General features: G+C 35.4%; 1 protein-coding gene across 34 annotated transcripts in view; it reads right to left on the bottom strand.

The window, feature by feature from the left end:
• LOC100977566 (cytochrome b5 reductase 4) overlaps positions 1 to 19,106 on the bottom strand; it is a 173,723-nt gene that overhangs the window by 97,883 nt on the left and 56,734 nt on the right. For all 34 annotated transcript variants that reach the window (XR_008625693.2, XR_008625689.2, XR_008625692.2 and 31 more), the window contains exons 5-10: positions 14,818 to 14,850; positions 11,206 to 11,266; positions 9,820 to 9,877; positions 8,110 to 8,203; positions 6,830 to 6,862; positions 4,724 to 4,846 (exon numbers count right to left, since the gene is read on the bottom strand). Coding sequence is in view for 3 of the 34 variants with exons in the window: in XM_055113928.2 (XP_054969903.2) it covers positions 4,724 to 4,846; positions 6,830 to 6,862; positions 8,110 to 8,203; positions 9,820 to 9,877; positions 11,206 to 11,266; positions 14,818 to 14,850 (402 nt within the window). In the remaining 31 variants the exon portion in view is untranslated. The remainder of the gene's footprint in view (positions 1 to 4,723; positions 4,847 to 6,829; positions 6,863 to 8,109; positions 8,204 to 9,819; positions 9,878 to 11,205; positions 11,267 to 14,817; positions 14,851 to 19,106) is intronic.

Raw genomic sequence — 19,106 nt, 5'->3', positions numbered from 1 at the left:
ATTACAGCAATACATATTGAAAATCTAGGAACCACATAATTGGCTGTAAATCTTTAAGGCTACTCAAAGCAAGTTAATTATAATACTTTGCTGATGTAAGCATTCGGCTTTGCTAGTGAATAAAATAACCTAGTTTTTGTCATGAGTTAAGGAGGAGAAAAGAGAAAGATGAAATTATCTTTGCTAATGCAGTGAAATAAACAAAAATATCTCCTAAACTCCAAGTCATTTTCCAAAGTGGAAAACCTTCACTGAAAAACACATTATAGCTCCCATTTCAACCAAGAAAGCTAAACCTTTCTTTTTTTATGGTGTTTCAGGATTCAAGGAAAAATTTACAGCAGAAATAAAAGAATTCATGGAAAGCCTCAAGAAATTACAGAGAATATCTGAATGATGTCGTTCTAACTAGTATTTCCAAATGGAGGTCAGCCCAGGTTCTCAGTATCATTTATTTCTTGGACTTGGCTTTTACCTAGTTTGCTATGATTTTTCAGTCACTAGATAAGTCAGATAATTTCAGGTAAAGAGACTTCACTCTAAAAATACCTTTTCATTTCCATTGTCCCTTTTCTATTGTTTTCTGATCTGCTATATCACACTATCATTTCTCTATGTCCTCTCTCCTTACCTAATACCAAAAAATTCAGACTTCTTGCTCTGGTAAAATTAACCCATTTGAACTTTCCTATATATGCCACTTACATTTTTCTCTCTCTACACCCAGCAAAATGCTTGGCACAATATGCAACCAGTAATGATCTGTAGCTCCACCTGGAAAGTCCCATATAGTTTTTGTTTTGTTTTTTTTTTCTGAAAGCCATGGACCTCACTTTGAAAATACTGCTTCAAATTCACTTCCTTGAGGCAGTCATTCAAGACCAAATTCATCTGTGTCTATTCACTTGGGGCTACCACAAAACATGTTTAGTTTGTACTGTATAACTTGTCCTTGTCGGCCTGTTTCCTTATAAAAGTATTCTTCAATTTCATGTTTGCTTATTTTCTATCTTCCACCTGGGAAACTAAATTTCCCATACTCTGTTTCATTCCAGTGCCTGAAACAGTCTCCTACACACAAGGTGTACTCAAAATAAGGCTGCCTCATACTTTTCTGAAAATTATCTACAAATATATTTTCGTAATTGTGAATTAAAAAGAAATACTTACTGGTCTGTGTCCCTGGTTCCTGACACAGAACTCCTAAAATCCTTGTAAAAAGACACTAAAAGAATCTTCTATTCTAATATTTGGTCTTTAACCCTGGTTCCTGACATTGAGCTCCTAAAACTTTCTGTAATCTCCTAAGTACTACAAGTGTCTTAAACAGAATTCCTAAATCCCTGAAATTTCCTGGGTGATAGGAGCATCTTTTGTTCTAAGGGGGAGAATCCTGGTGGGCTCCTGGATAGCCTCAAGATGGGACCTGTCTGCCTGGGAAACCAACCATGTGATTAAAGGATTGGAACCAGCAGGCCCCTTCCTAGACCTCTGAGGACAGGACAGGCTGAAAGTTGAGCTGCTCACTAATGGTCAATGACATAATCAATCACACCTACATAATAAAGCCCCCATAAAAACCCAAAACGACATGGTTTGAAGAGCTTGTGGAAAGCTGAACACATGAAAATGTTTGGAGGGTGATGCAATCACTGAGGTCATGGAAGCTCTGTGCCCCTTTTCACATATTTTCCCTATGTATTCCTTCCATCCAGCTATTTATCTGTATCCTTTGTAATATCCTTTATAGTAAAATGATAAACTTAAATGTTTCCCTGAGTTTTGTGAGCCATCCTAGCAAATTTTTGAACCCAAGAAGGAGGCTGTGATAACACTGATTTATAGGTAGCTGGTCAGAAGCATAGATCACAACCTGGAATTTGCAACTGGCATGTGAAGTAGGGGGTAGTCTTGTGGGACTGAGCCCTTAACCTGTGGGGTCTGCCCTAAACTCCAGGATGTATCAGACTTGAGTTAAATTGTAGGACAGACAGTTTGCTGTAGAATTGGTTGTTGGTGAGAAGAAATCTCACATTTTAGTGTTCTGAGTGGAGCGGTAAGACTAGGAAAAAGTTTGTTTTTTCCTATCTCATGCAATAAATTATATATGATAATTTTACATATTTAAAGAAGATAAACTGAATACATGCAGTTAGTTCCTTCTGAATCCCCTAAAATAACAACAAAGAGGGTTTTTGTATGTGTGTTTGATTTTTAAGGCATAAGCCCACACAGACAGGAAGAAAGGAAATCAGAGACAAAAGCAACAAAACTTTAGGAGCTGACAAGGCAGAGAGAAGACTGGTAAATGACTCAACAGACCCAAGACAGATGAATGCTAAGCCAGAAGTGTAGAAAGCCAAGAACCAACATGCTTATAATACAAAATTCCTTTAAGGCCCAGAAACTGGCAGGACCAAGTACCTCTGGCATCAGAGTCAAAGTAGAATTAAAATTACTTTCTCAATACAAGTTCATTTAAGAAGCTTGGATAGGTCTTCCCATCCCCTTGAAGTCCTCCCCTACTTAGCACAGCCACATGACTGACACTTCCCCACATGAGCAAAATATAAGAAGTTTGCACTCTAGAGGGTAAACAAGGGGTCTTTGGATTGGGTCTATGCTATAGACTGAATTGTGTCCCCTCACCAAATACATATGTTGAAGTCATAACCCCCAACACCTCAGAATGTGACGACATTTGGAAATGGGGTCTTCATTTAAAAGGTAATTAAGTTGGCTCTAATTCATTGTGACTGGTATTTTTATAAAGAGGACATTAGGACACAGACACACAGAAGGAAGACCATCTAAAGAAACAGGAAAAAAGGAGGCCATCTACAAGCTAAGGGAAGAAGTCTCAGAAGAGACCAACTCTGCCAAAGACACTCAGTCTGTAGTAGTTTGTTACTGCAGTCCTAGCAAACTAATATAACATTCTAAGAAAAAAAAAAAAAAGAAAGAAAAAATTAAGTGACGCTTACAGATATACCAGAAGCTAGGCCCAGCCTTCTTCCCCACATGGCTTCTGAAATGCTGGGTACAAGGTAGGAGATTGTTCACTCTAGAGACTCTTGGCATTGGACTTTTCCCAAAGAAATGTTCCAGCCATATAGTGAATATAACCGTTGACAAGCCACACCCACATGCACAGTTTCCAATTAGCTTTACAGTCCCACCCTGAAATATGAGCAGATAGTAAAAGATTAGGAAACATTCAAAGAAAGCATTTAATATTAAAGACACCATAACAAACGAAAAACAACAAACCTGAGGGACACAGAAGTTATACAGTGAGAAGAAAACATTACCAGTCATTCTTTAAAAGATAAGCTAATAAGAATAGGATGCTAAAACAAAGGAAAAGAAATCAAAGGAGTTATAGAAGTTAAAAATATGAGTAGAAATGAGTAACTCAATAGAAGAGCTGGAAGACACAGCTGAAGACATCTTGCAGAAAGTAGAACAAAAGGACAAAACTGAAAATAAGAGAGAAAAGATAAGATAATTAGAAGAACAGTTAAGGAAGTTCAATATGTAGAAAGTAAAACAGACCATGGGGAGAAGAAAAACCAATAATAGTTTCCAAGAACTGAAGATCATTAAGTTTCCATATTGAAAAGATTAGCACAAAAAATGTATACCCAGCATGAAGGATGAAAAATCATCCATGTTCTGGCACATCATTGTGAAATTCCAAAACACTTAGAACAAGGAGCAAATACTACCAATTTCCAAAGAGAAAATACAGGATATGTTCATTTTGCAAAATATCATCAAGTAGAGCACTCCTAATATGCACCCTTTTCTATATATATGTTAAACTTAGATAAAAAGCTTTTTAAAAATGAAAAGAAATGAATGGTATCATCTTTTAGAAAAGATATGGTTTGGATCTGTGTCCCCATCCAAATCTTAGGTTGAATTGTAATCCCCGGTGTTGGAGGTAGGGCCTAGTTGGAGTTGACTGGAGCATGGGGGCGGATCCTTCATGAATGGTTTAGGACCATCCTCTTGGTGGTGCTCTCGTGACAGAGTTCACACAAGATCTGGTTGTTTAAAAGTGTGTAGCACCTCCCCCATCTCTCTCCTCCTCCTTCTCCAACCATGTAAGATGTGCCTGTTTTCCATTCACCTTCTGCTATGATTGTAAGTTTCCTGAGTCCTCCCCAGAAACCAAGCAAATGCCAGGACCATGCTTCCTATACAGCCTGTGGAACTGTGAGCCAATTAACCTTTTTTCTTTATAAATTATCCAGTCTCAGGCATTTCTTTATAGCCATGTGAGAAGAGACTAATACAAGAAGTAAACTGAGAAACCAGTTTAATTAAGAAGAAAAGTGGTAAACATGTCTTCCTCATTAGGAAAAATATCAAGCAGACATACAAAGCATAAACTTAAACTTGTTTTTGTATCTTTCACAAAAGGGGACCTGAAAGAGAAAATGGTTGATCAACAGTCTAAGCACAAGTGGGCTTCTTCATTCAGGTATCATTACGTAATGACTTTGCTATGCCTAAACATTAGATAGTAGAGTCTGAAATTTAACTTCTATGGGAAAAAAAAGCAGGACAACACACATTGTCCCTTTCAAACTTCCTAGCAGTAGATACAAGGACCCTTCAGCTCATTTCAAAGCAGCCTTCCAAACTCTGGTACAACTGTACAACTAACAACAATTTCATGAATGTGAAATTAACGTAACAAAAGAACACAGCATACCTGTATCTTTCCTTGGAATAAGTGAATTATGATTCTTCAGGGGATGGCCAAGAAAGTCCCAAGAAGTATTCTCTTTTTTTTGTAGAACAATCTCTATTTTTCCCACACTCTCAACAACCCGCACTGAAAAGAAGATAAATTCCATTTGTGTTCATCGATACTAAATACAAGATTTTATTTTAAAACCAGTATTTCTCAAATAGTACAAGTGTCCTGATCTAATATGAATGGTACTGATTATTAGTGGGATAAATAAGATTTTGCTTACATATTCAATCACAATCATAATTGTTTATCCTTATATGCTTTATTTTATTAATAGATTCAGATTAAGTTCTTTCAAACTAATTTATTAAGGGCCAAACTACTATGTGTTGCTGGTTTTCATACAAGCTCAAATATAGCCATGGCAACTAATTGACATAAAGCTAACAAAAAAAAAAAAAAAAAAAAGGTTGAGATGTACAAATTAGCATCAAATGCCCCCACAAAAGCAAATTTAATTCTTTTTTTTTGAGACGGAGTCTTGCTCTGTCACCCAGGCTGGAGGGCAGTGGCGTGATCTTGGCTCACTGCAAGCTCCGCCTCCCAGGTTCACGCCATTCTCCTGCCTCAGCCTCCTGAGTAGCTGGGACTACAGGCGCCCACCACCACGCCCGGCTAATTTTTTTTTATTTTATTTTTAGTAGAGATGGGGTTTCACTGTGTTAGCCAGGATGGTCTCGATCTCCTGACCTCGAGATCCGCCCATGTCAGCCTCTAATTTGTTTCGTTAACATTCCTTAGAATCTGAAGGATTCTGATGACTAAATTCAGTAGACTAATACTGAGCCTACTAAACACAAGAAGAGCCTCATGAGAATGAGTTCCTAGTCAATACAGTAAACTGATAAAGTGCATGTGAATCTTTGATAAAAATATTTTAGATTACCTTTTTATTTATTGAATAATTAAAATGTTTACAATATATGGGTAAAATAATAAAATATATGCTTTCATATGCTGATGTAAATTTTATGAATTGAACATGCTTTTAAAGATTTAAAGCATATTTAATTTTTCTTCAGAAACAATGTTCTGCTCTCCCCTATAGTGAACACAACACCCAGTAACAATTTAACTTTTAAAGATAGATGAGTCAAATGAATTCAATTCAATGAGCACTGATTTGAAGCTTAACCAAAATAAAACCATGGTCTTTGTCTTTAAAGAGCCTGATTTATACAATTTACAGAGCCTATAATGATATATGGAAAAGAGGAAACATTGGACCAGTGTAAGGTACCATGACAGTACTTGAAAACAAGAATATACCATTCTATGATGAGTCTTCTATTATTAAATAGCTGTGTAAAACCTACGCTGCATGTTTATATGCAGCAACATTCATAATTTAGTATGCTCTCTCAACATTAAACATTTAAATATATAGATGAAAGAAAAATTTGTCTAACATAGTATATTTCTATAAGCTGCATGTCAGGAGTAGGGCAGATACGAGGAATGAAGAATAAAAAGGAGACAGATTTTTTTTTTTAATGAGAAAAAAAAGAAAGGTTAAAGAGAGAAAAAAAATAAGGGGGGCCAGTCGGGGCCACATGTGAAACCCCGTCTCTACAAAAATTAGCCAGGTGTGGTGGTGTGTGTACTGTGATCTCAACTACTCAGGAGGCTGAGACGGGAGGATCACTTCAGCCTGAGAGGCAGAGGTTGCAGTGAACCAAGATCACACTGCTGCAGTCCAACCTGGGTGACAGAGTGAGACCCCGTCTCACACACAAAAAAGGAATAAGGGGAAGAAAAAAATAGGAAAAAACCCAAAACCAGAGGGAGGGGTATATTTAAAAATTAATGTATTTGTTTGTATCTGTACAACAAACCCCCATGACACACATTTACCTATGTAACAAACGTGCACATCTTGCACATGTATCCCAGAACTTAAAAGTTTAAAAAAAAAAAAAAATCACATCTTTGTTTTGCAACGTGAAAATATAGACATGAAAAATAAAACAAATGCTAATTTTTCAATTTTTTCGTATCTCTCTCTCTGTAGGTATGTGTATATGTACGTACATACATAATTTTTGATTTTTGGTAGCTTACCAGAAAAATCTTCCTGAACCTCATGGCTTAGCCCTAGGACAGACAAATTTATTTAGTTAAAATAGAACTTCAATTCATACAGTTTTTGAACACCCTATGTCATTTAAATGGCTCTTTTATGTACTATTTCAAATCCCTCAAGACAAAACGTGTTCTGAAAGACCAAAACAATTTTACACAATCAAAATAAAGAATCAAATCATTTAAATACATATATTTTCAATTGTTTCATTTTTCTCCCTTTTAACTAAAGAGCAAATACTCAATTGCCCATAAATGGGTAACCCACGCTAGTCCAAGACTGGGAATCCTACAAACCAAGAGAGGAGCAGGCTACGGAGAGGCAGCACCTGAAGCACGCAAGCCCCAGTGTGTGAGTGTGCGCGTATGTATGTGAACAGAGGCCAGGTCTGGGTCTAGCTTACCTTTTCTTATTGTTCTCCAAAGTTGACTATCCATTCAGTTATTGAAAAAAAATTTTATTGAGCATCTACGTGTGACAGGTATTTTCTAGGTATTATGGACACAACAGTTAATAAGACAGAAACATTTCTGCCCCTATGGAACTTATATTCCAGAAGTGGGGGATGCAAGAAATACGCTTACAAATGTCTGCTGTAAATTTCACTATGTTCATATGGTTATCTGGAATTTACAATTTTGTATGATTTCAGTCATTCCAATGCAATATTGGCAACCAAGAGTTTCATATTTTTAACTGTGGAATTTTTAGTTTTTTAAAATATGTATGCTAGTGTAGGGTTCCCTGGTTTCTACCACTTTTTTCTCTGTCCTGATAAAAAAATACAAAGTTGGTCTTTAGCCACGAAGGGACTGACAGCTGGAGGATACAATACAAATTTGTAGTCCAGGCTGCTTTGCTGCAGCCACTGACTTCCTATGGCAGAACTGGCAAGGAACAGACCAGTGGAATGGGCCACCTAGCGAAGGACAGTCAGTAGGACATGTGACCAATGGGCCTTGGAAGACTTCTCGTAGGTGTCAGGCACGAGAGATTTTACACAACTGGGCCAAAAAGTATTTTATATTATTGATTTTGATTGCATCTAATTGCTTAAACTTGGAAAGGTGAGGTCACACCGGCACTTGCTAGTACTTTTATTAGTGTAAAGAAATTACAGGAAAAAATCTGATCAAAAATGACAAACCAAAATGGTAACAGCAGATAAAATATTACAGTTACCTAGACTGTAGACCAAGTTATTGCCATATTTAAAGAAAACCAGAGCTCTTTCCATTAATAATAATAAAGTACTCACCAATATGTATAAGATATAAACAATCCTTAATAATTGTTTCTGCTCTAAAGGAATCATTCTGATGATCAACTATTATTGAGTCTAAATTGATATCCTTAAAGAGAAAGCAAAAATAGAAAGATTAGAAAGTAAAATTTTCCCCCAAACTTCTACAACTATACTTTTAAGGTGATCTGTGGTACTTCATACGGTGCTTCCTTATTGAACCTCCAAGCTAAACAAATGTGACTTCTGTTTTTCTCTTACAACCCAGTTCTTCTCCTTCAATTGACACACCAAATTTTAATTACTACATATTTGTCTCTGTTTAATATCTACCTTATCCACTAATCTCTAAGCTCTAAGGTTAAGGGACTATCTTTAGAACACTGTTTGGCACCTAGTAGGTGTTCAATAAATATTTTTTGAATAAGCAATATGGAACCCTCCCCCCACCCCCCAGAAAATTACAATCAGCAGAAACCAAGATATTTGTTGTTCATCTTTATCTTTCCTGTAATGTATGATCCTGGGCAAATTACATAACCTCTTGACCTTAGCTTATAAAAAAAATCAATTCACTAACATATTTTTAGATGTCTCTAACTTCTACATAGCCTTGGTGTAAGATATATATTATTTATATTATTCAATGAATACATTATTCCACATGGAAACCTTTCCTTTTCCCTTAGCCATCCATCCTCTGTGTTCCATTGATATTACCAGTGCAAGTGGACCTCCCTAGAGCCTGTGCTCTGGGTTTTGAACTGTGTGATGAAGAGACAATATCAAGAGGGAGTGGAAAACAGGATAAGTAGTGCCTCTGGCCATCTTGGCTCTTTCCAAGCAGAGGCTGGTCACTCCTGCAGAATGACCAAGTCATGCTGCAAGAGTGAGAAGAACCCACTGGCTCAGACATGGTTCTGCTACTATAGAAGTAGCATGAATTCTCAAAAATTCCTAGCTGCCAGAGCTTGTCTTTAAATCTACATATCCCTCAAAGTGTGGGAACCTCAACAGTTGCTGGAGGATGTGCTTGGAGATATTTTAAATTGTCTGCATATTTATCTGATTTTCCAGCTGGACTGTAAGCCTTTTGAAAGTCAGGTCTCTACGTATCTGACCTATCATTAGATCCCTGATCTCTAAGGCTGTGTTCTACATGAAGCAGGTTATAAATACTTAGTGAATGAACTACCTCCCTAACTTTAGTTTTGATGGTTACTGAATTACCTCCCTAACTTCAGTTTCAAATGGGCATCTGAACACCATTAGTGGTTTAAACATACTAAGCCACAGCCACAGCGAAATACCTTCTCCAATCCTAGTTTATGTCTAGGAAATTTGTTCTTATGGTGACGTTAACTGAGATTCATTTTTTGTTATCCATGCTTTACACACACACACACACACACACACACAGAAAAACACATAAAATACTTCCTACTCTGATTTTTAAGAGGCTATAGGAATGGCTGTTAAGAGCAGATGTTCTGGAACCAGACTGCCTGAGTTCCAAATGCCAGATCTGCCACTCAGTGTGTAACTTTGGGTGAATTACTTAATCTTTTCTTTGTTTCCTCTTCTGTACAAAAGGGATAACAATACTATCTACCTCAAAGAATTGTAGTGAGAAGTAAATAATATAAAAAAGTGTTTAGAAAAAGACCTGGTACATAAATTAACATTTATTATTTACTTCTTTTCTGATTTTAAAGACATATTTACCTTCTGTTTAGTATATATGGCAATGGTGACTAAAGAGTCTGTTTGGAACCAATCATAGCTGTAAAATATAAATAAAAGGATGAATAATTATATTGACAATCATGTGCATTCACATATATTAATCATTAAATGTTTAAAATTTATAGTGAGACATATCTGTATTTCTCTAGGTTAAGCTTTTTTTCTAAATAAACTGGTCTTACCATGTTACATTCTTCATTATACAGCTGACAACTATTTCTAAATTTAAAATATCTATACTTCCATGTATTCCCACTTGAATAAAACAAAATATCCTCAACAAGACCCTTTTTATAGAGCCTATACATCTCTTTACTAAAATCTTCTTTTATCAGAGCAAAACCAAAACAACATATTTTGTTAAAGAGCATGAAAAAATGTACGTTTATTATCTTCATTCCTCCCTGTCACAAATATATTAGTAGTGAAGAAATGAACTCATCAAGGTTGTTTAATGGGTCCATAGTGAAACTTAAAGTGAAACTAAGTCTTCTGTTTTGTTACAGCTATTGATCAAATTGATACTCTTTTTGCACTTATCACCTATATAGTCTAATCTACAGAGGGCATCCTTAGTCCCTAACTTAAAATTGTATATGAAATAATTTAACAAATATAGCAGGATGCTGATATTAGAATAATATAGACTGGTGGTAGAGAGAAAAGGGGTAAAAGAAAAAACTACAGAGAACACACCAGAAGGCATTTTAAGTGTCATTAACGAAATATATATGTATTGCTTAAGTTACTGTTAACTGTTAAAGACAACTATTGGGCAATATATTTTGAAGAATTCTCATTAAAAATTGATAAAAATGAACTAGATATAAAAATAGAATATTTAAATACATTATGGCATGGTCATATGATGGAATGCAGAGAAAAATGCTTTTGCAGAATATTTAACAGCATAGAAAAATGCTCATATACTGTCATACCAATATTATAAAAATAGAATAATATGGAAGTAGGTATTACATTAATCTACCTGGAAAATATAAATAATAGTATACATCTAAGAATGGTGAGATTACAACTGATTTTATCACTTTCTTTTGTATTTCTCTATTTTCTAAGTTTTCTACCATTAATGTATTTTTTTATAATCAGAAAAATATTTTAAAATAGTTTTTTAAAGTATTGGTGTTTAAAATGGATCAAACTTCAGTTATATTTACAATTCACATTTATGGAACAGCTCATTCTCCAACAACATCTAATAAATGAGGCATTACAGTTCTTGTGTCAAAGATGCATGACTAACAGTAAGCAATAAATCAAACCCAGAGCTACTTTATTTTTTAAATGTGTACATTTTTGTACATAATTGATTTAACTTTAAAAATTTTAAATAAGAATGCATACCTTGGATAACTAGGACCTTCTTTGGCAAGTGTATCTGTCACTTGGCTCTTGGGAAGCATGCCTTTACAAAGAAAGATAGCTATAGTTCATCTACAAAGTATTTTTAACTTTTTGTCTTTTAAGTTAACTTCTTAGTGAAATATCACATATATTCATAAAAGGATACAAATCACAAATGTACTACTCAATATATTTTCACTTGATCTTAGCCAAAAGGCCGTGATAAAGTGAAACATACCCTTGCAGTCAGCACTCTCTTCATGCCCCCTTTTCAATCACCACCCCTGCCTCAAGAGTAACATGTATTCTGACTACTAACACCATGGTTAGTATTTGCCTGTGTTTGAACTTTATATAAGTAGAATGATAACACATGTTCTCTTTTAGTCTGGCTTTTTGTCCAATATTCTAGACATTACAGTTCTTATGTGAAATAAGCATGATAAATAATAAGCAATAAATCAAATCTAGGCTTTCTGAAATTTTATCCATGCTACTGAATTCATCAGCTTGGTCCTTTTTGTAACTGAGCAGTATTACATTATATGTATAGTTCACAATTTATTCATTCTCCTGTTGATGAACATTCAGGTTGTTTCCAGTTTGGAGTTATTATACACAGTGTTGATATAAATATTCTTTTACAGGTACATGCATATTCTTAAAGAACACATATCTACATTTTTGGTTAGTATGAAGGGTGTTTGTATGTTTAGCTTTAGAAGATACTACTGAATGGCTTTTCAAAGTGGTTGTACCAATTTACACTTTTTACCACAGTAAAAAGTGTTTGAAAGTTCCAGCTGCTCCACAACCTCACCAACATGTGGTCTTCTGTCTTTTCCCATTTTACTCACTCTTGTGGGTATGCATTCTTGTGGGTATGTACACCCACAAAATGCATCTTGGGTGTATGATGCATTTTAAAAGCCCACTAATGCTATGGTTTTTAAATGACTTCAGAAAACTCTGAGGCATGGAAGAACTCAAGATATTGCAAACATTAAGTGTTTCCCCCCTACAATAGAAGTGCATTGTTTGTATATGGTAAGATTTAGTTTGGAAAAAAGAAGTACTGCTGCTACATGACTTTTGAAAATCATTGCATCAATTATATTACTATTTTTCAAACTATACAGGAACAAAAATTAATGGTTAGTATCTGCTGAGTCTTGGGTGCCCAAATTAGAAATCAAAGTATTTGATATAAATTTAAGAGTTGCAAGACACCTTTGGGACAAGACAGTTTAGAGGTTTTCAAGATTCTTTTTAGACACAAACGTTTTGTTTCAAGACAAGCTCAAGTGCAAGTAAGATGTAAAACAGTCATATTTTTCTGAATGGGCTGATGGTGAGCCCTGAGTCCAGGCCTTACTCATTCAGCTTCCATTTCTTCCCACATAACTCTGCAGAACACTATTTTCAAATAAACAAAGGAAGCCTCAGAGATGTGACAACAAGGTCAGAATTGTGAACTAATAATTAGCAGTGGGCACTAAAAGAAGAGTGCTCTACTACAAAACTACAGGTAAAACAAGAGAGGACTACAAGAATTAAATGTATTTTTTCTAATATGGTAAAAGCAAGACAAAATAATCTTATTAAATTAAGAAGCACTGAAAGACTTCAGAGATTAATGTTGTTTCTCTTTTGGAAGTCTCTTAAGTATATAAATAAAAATCAAATGCATCAAAATCTAAGAATTTCTGTAAGAAAACGCTATAAACAGAATTGATAAATTGTAAGTCAACATTGATCTTGTATGACCTAATTAGGACCAGAAAATCTATACTTAAGCTCAACGCCAGTACTGTGATTTTATGCAAGCCACTGTTTCCTCTTCCTCAAATTGGAACTATTAATAGCAATGAAATGGTCCCTGCAATCTCATGGGTGAGCAAATGAGACAATAATCAAACATTCTAAAAAACTATTTAGTATAATTAAGATATATCTTATTAAAACAGAATAATAAGCCATGGAATATATCTTAATTTAAAACTAACTAAAAACAAAAAAAACCCTCAAACTTTACATAATATTATTTTGAGTAAGTTGAAAGAATAGGGGGTGAATGTGTAGTGAAAAAAAATAATTAAGTAATGCAAGGTGGACTGAATGCATGTTCTCCCTTCCACAAGTATTGGTTGATTGAATGTCGTCAATTTGAAGGGATCGGGTCTCTAGTGGAATAGGAAAGTAGTCCAACCCATTCAGTATTTTAAGCAGCTATTGGAATAGTAACATAGAATGCAGGCAGATCACATTTGCAAATACAGAGACATACCACATAGACTTAAATGAGCCAAAAGGGAAAAGCAGCTAATAAATATATAGATAGATAGATATGTTCCAATCTTACAGGGTCCAGGTCACAAGAGGTAACAGTGCTAACCAAATCACTTGTGGAGTGCTATATTCCATACTTAATGCCACCTTTTACTGAGAAATTAGTCAAATGCAGTGCATCCAAAGAAGGCAACAGAAAAGTACAGGTTCTGGAAGCCACATGTGGTGGAAAGAAAATGCCTAGTCTATCGGTAATCAATCATTAAGCAATGGTTGCTTTTGTAGTGCCACAGAAGAGTCAATCATCAGACGAAACCAAAGATCAGTCCCTCATTTAATACAGTGTTATATTATCCGATGAACAACTACAGGTACTATAAATTGCATAAATTAGTCCACAATATAGACTATTTCAGTTAACAAAGAAAAAGTTAACTCATCTGGCAATCTAGCTTGTTAATTGCATTTCTATAACTTGCTTTTGCAAATGAAAGAAAAAAATGTTTCTAAATGTACATCAATATAGTTCAGTCAGAGTTAGCACCATGCATTTTATGTCAGTAGTGACCACCATGCCAAACTTTTTTGCAGGGGAGAGGAAGTGTCAGTCATTATTTGCAAGTCATCCAGAATGGCTGGATGCACCACTCAGCTTAGAAAATTGAAGATTAATAAACTATTTGGCATGTGTATGCAAACAATGGAGGTGAGCTCACATCTAAGAAAACTGACTTATTTTGTCTTGTTTCTGAGGAAGAAACTCCTAACTGCTACAAGTATTCAAGCTGAGGGAAGATAACATGTATTCAGGGATGTCACAGAAGGCACGACGATAAGAGTAATGGCTGGAATAAGGAGCCTATAAAACCCTACAAAAGACTCTTAAGTTTGGGCCAGTAAAGCTATCTTTCATATTAAAAAAAAAAAAAAAAATCTAGGCCGGGCACAGTGGCTCACGCCCGTAATCCCGGCACTCCGGGAGGCCAAGGTGGGCAGATCACGAGGTCAGGAGTTCAAGACCAGCCTGACCAACATGGTGAAACCCCATCTCTACTAAAAATACAAAAATTAGCCAGGTGTGTGGTGTGCACCTGTAATACCAGCTACTCAGGAAACTGAGGCAGGAGAATTGCTTGAACCCGGGAGGCGGAGGTTACAGTGAGCTGAGATGGTGCCACTGTACTCCAGCCTGGGTGACAAAGCAATACTCCATCTCAAAAAAAAAAAAAAGAAAAAATTTTAAATGCCCCAGACAATTCTGTGTATCAATACTATTCATAAGCATGTGAATATGATTAATTTATTATAAATTTATAGACTTACCATTTAAGACTTTCTTTTCCTCCTCACGATAGTCTGTATAGTGATTTAGAAAAAAAAGTCAAATAAGAATACTTTAATGTCAATGAGAATGTCAGTCCACATTACTGATTTCAAGATAACATCCCTTCTTTTTTGAAGGGCTTTCTTCTAAGGCCTGAGGAGAGAAACAGGCCAATATACAAACGGCCTTTGTTTTAAACAAGTTAAGTTTCATCTCTGAAGACTGCCAGACCATATTTCTCCAGATGTTTGTCTCTCATTTCATTTGGATTTTTTCTAATTCTTTGGTCACTTTTTTCTAATATCTTGGTTAATTTCTATATGAGCATATGTAAACGTCAAGTTTCATCCAGGTTATCATATTTTAAATTAGTCCAAGTTAACCAGAATTTATTAGATTATACTTCATAAATGAAACACACACATTAACAACTCAAAGAAAGATGCCTTATCTTTCCCTTTTACTGAGTTCAATGCATAAAATGATCGTTATTACAAGTTTAAAATATGTTCAGATTTTTGCATGTATACCCAATGCAATTATTAGTGTTACAAACCCAGAAAAAAAATTAACAGGTACTTTCTTTCAGGATGGCGGCCAACTCACAAAGCTATATTATATTCTAATATCCACAAGTGTTATACCATTATAGTCAAACTAAACACCTCAGCAAGTTGTCAAAATTTTTAAAAAAATGGGATAAGCTAACAAAAATATTCAAGTAGTCAAATGGAAAGACATCATTTCTTAAGCTGACATCACCTTGTTTTATACAAAAAGAAACTAACGTATTTAAAATCAAAGCTTTCAAATTTTTTGTGTTCCAATATTTCACCAGAAATTCCATAATTAATTCCACTTCACTCATCCATCCCAAAATAATAATAATTAAGGAAGCCAAATGACCATCCTTTTCCTTTTCCTCATTTTACCAAAATAATTTTACAGCTGAAAGGAATTTACAACATACAGCAAATTATCACCTGATCTCCTAAAAAAGGCTGAAAATCAGAGGTCAAAGGACTTGAATGAAATCTACCACTCCAGTAAAAAAGCCAAAATTAGATTTGTCTCTCCTGAAACACAGTCCCATTTTTCTTGGCAATCCAGGAGTTAATATTTCCTAAAAGGATAGTAGGCCTAAAAACCATTTAAACTATACTTCAAAATGAGCTTTGTTTATCAACTGCCACATACAAATCTGGCCATTACAGTTTGCAAAGGATCACTGATGTCCCTGCTTGGCCATGTACTTTCATCCAGTCAGTTTTATCTGTCTTTGCTGTTGCAGTTGTGATTATTTGTTTTATCTTAGAAATTCACAGAACATGTATCTATTTTCAGTGTACAATAAGGTCAACAGTTTAATAAATCTCATTTATCATGTAAAACAATTAGTTTTTACCTAAGAGGTTCACAGATTTTGAAAAATTGTCCCAGGTAATTTATTTCTAAGAAGAAAATATTATCTCTTATGATTATTTCTTGCCTGATATGAATAGATTTGAATCTGTCAGAACTTTCTGGATTCTGCAAAATTAGTAGTTCCCCCCCCGCCACCAAGTCTTTTATAAATACAAGAAGTACTAGTAGAAAGAGAACTTCCACTTAAAGAATCTGGGTTACCTTTAAAAATTCTCCTAGTCTGTTTTTACAACTCTTTTCAAAAACTGAGTTACAGAAATGGAGGAGACTGTTTTTCACTTTCAAGCATATTTACATCTGAATCATTTTAGTCACAGGAGATACTTTCTTCTCTGAAAAGAAATCTGATGTTTTCTCTTGGTAACTAATTCCATCATTTAGTTGGCTCCATGGCCAATCAAATTTGTATCTTCTCATAATGCTGGTTAAACTGCTTTACTCTGATGAGAATCTTTATTTCCGGAGAGGTCAGAGTCATTTAGAAGGCTGGTGCTGTGATCTAATAGCACTCAGCTCTTCCTTGGTAAGGATCTTTAATTATGACCCAAATCTAGTTTACCTCTGCTGAGCAGAGGCACAGGAGGATACCCTGGAATAAAGAAAGATCCAGTAGGAAGTTCTTTTACCAATATGCTCATTCTTTAATAAACATCTATTGATCATCTTAACAGCGATATTGACATAATACGGACATTGACATACCATTTGGATAAAAAGTTAGAAAAATAAGAAAATATATTCAGTCTGCTTATCATACATAAAGATAATTTGGAAAGAGTCACAACAACAACAACATCAACAGAAACATGTCCTTGGTGTGTGCATGGGAGAGGAAAACAGTAGATGGGAGGCAGAACTATGATAAGGGTGCTTCTTCTTGAATCACATGAGTGCAATACTTATTCAAAAAATACCATAAACGGAATTAAAAATAAAGTCAATAGGCTTTTTTTTTTTTTTTTTTTTTTTTTTTGTGACAAGGCCTCTCTCTGTCACCCAGGCTGGAATGCAGAGGTGATATCTCGGCTCACTGCAACCTCTGCCTGGTGGGCTCAAGCAATCCTCTTGCCTCAGCCTTCCGAGTAGCTGGGACCACAGGCATGCACCACTAGGCCTGGTTAATATTTTTGTATTTTTTTTTTCTTTTTTGTAAAGACAGGGTTTCGCTATGTAGCCCAGGCTGGTCTTGAACTCCTGAACTCAAGTGATTCACCTGCCTTGGCGTCCCAAAGTGCTGGGATTACAGGTGTCAGCCACCGTACCCAGATGATACGCTCTTTTTAAGATTGCATGTGGCTGTAAAAGAGGTATACAGGAGGTGTTATTGAAGCACAGAAGAAGAACGTTTCTACTGGAAGAAATTTGAAAGGACTCTATAGAAGAAGTAGTATTTTAGCTAAGTTTTGAAAATGTGTAGGCATTTGTCAGGAGTCCCTGAAGAAAAGCATTCTAGGAAAAAAAAAATGCTGAGCATTAATTGAATGTTTTACAATTATCTTGTAGCTACATTCCTCATCTCCCTTTCTTATTCCAAAAGGTTGGTATTATGTCACCATCAGATAAGAGCTCAGTCTTGTTGCCAGGGATCTTACTCACAAAGTCCTAAATTTACCATTCTGTATTCCCTTACCTGCTTAGCCTTGCCAGAAGACTTCTTGGTTCTGTATAATGTGTTTAATAACCATTTTTTCCTCTAGAAATTCCTCCATATCTCTAAACAGAACTCTTCATAACACAACTTAGACCTGATTCTTTTTTTTAATTAAATATATATATTTTTTTAATTTTTGTAGAGACAGAGTTTCACTATATTGCCCAAGCTAGTCTCAAAATCCTGGGCTCAAGCAGTCCTCCTGCCTTGGCTTCCCAAAGTGCTGAGATTACAGGCATGAGCCACCGCACCTAGCCAGGCCTAATTCTTGTTTTTGATTTAAAAGTCATACTTATTTCTCAAATCTTACAAAACTTAATTTTTGCAGTTTTAAACTATCTTTACCTTACTTTCTTCTATTCATCTTTGTAATCATCTTCTGAATCATCTTTCAATTTTATACATCTCTCAAACTTCTAGTTCACTAGCAGAATTAAAATGAAGACTTAATAGTTCAAATCCACATATTCTGAAAAATCCGAGGATTAAAAAGCTTTAAAAATACCAGAGTATTAATTTATCCTAGGATCAGTTTTTCCTCCATTATTCATTTAATCACAGCATATGCTGTATTTTTAGAAGTTCATATTTTCTCCCCAAGTTGGCTTCACTTGTCATTTTTTTAATCAACTCTGCAATTTGTCAGTTATTTTCCATTCCTGTCCTATCATCAGAGGGATTGCGATTCCTTTCTTATCTGGAATCACCTGTACATGAATATACACATGTTCAAAATTCCTCTTTCTATGAAAACAAAACAAATGCTAACACAAACAAAACATCAGTCAGTCATACCACTACAGCAAGACACACTTCCTGTTTAGGTCTGCATCTGCCCCCTAACCAGGGACTTCTTACTTCTACCTCCCATTTTTAATTACCTTTCCCTTAAATCTTTCTGGCAAGAATTACCCAGACAACGGGCCCTATAGCAGAAGGAGCAAATTAAGGAAGCCAGGCTGAGATAGCAAACTTGTCTGTCCAGTAAAGCCCACTTCAGAATGACTCCCAGCCTCCCTCTCTCCACCAGTAACCGTCTTACTTCTCCCCTATCAGTTAGTCTCTGAGCTTGTGCTTTGTCTACCTAAATTGTCTCCATTTTACCAATGAGGAAACTGAGGCTTCTAGAAGAAATAACTTTGACTGACTTTACAAAAGTTGAACTTCCAACTGGCAGGCAGCCCATTCAATAGATGTCTTGTCCTTGCTCAC

Source organism: Pan paniscus, chromosome 5 (genome assembly GCF_029289425.2).
Source record: "Pan paniscus chromosome 5, NHGRI_mPanPan1-v2.0_pri, whole genome shotgun sequence".
Lineage (NCBI taxonomy): Eukaryota > Metazoa > Chordata > Mammalia > Primates > Hominidae > Pan > Pan paniscus.
The sequence above is the reverse complement of the archived record's forward strand: the minus strand, read 5'-3'. Positions and strand labels throughout refer to the sequence as shown.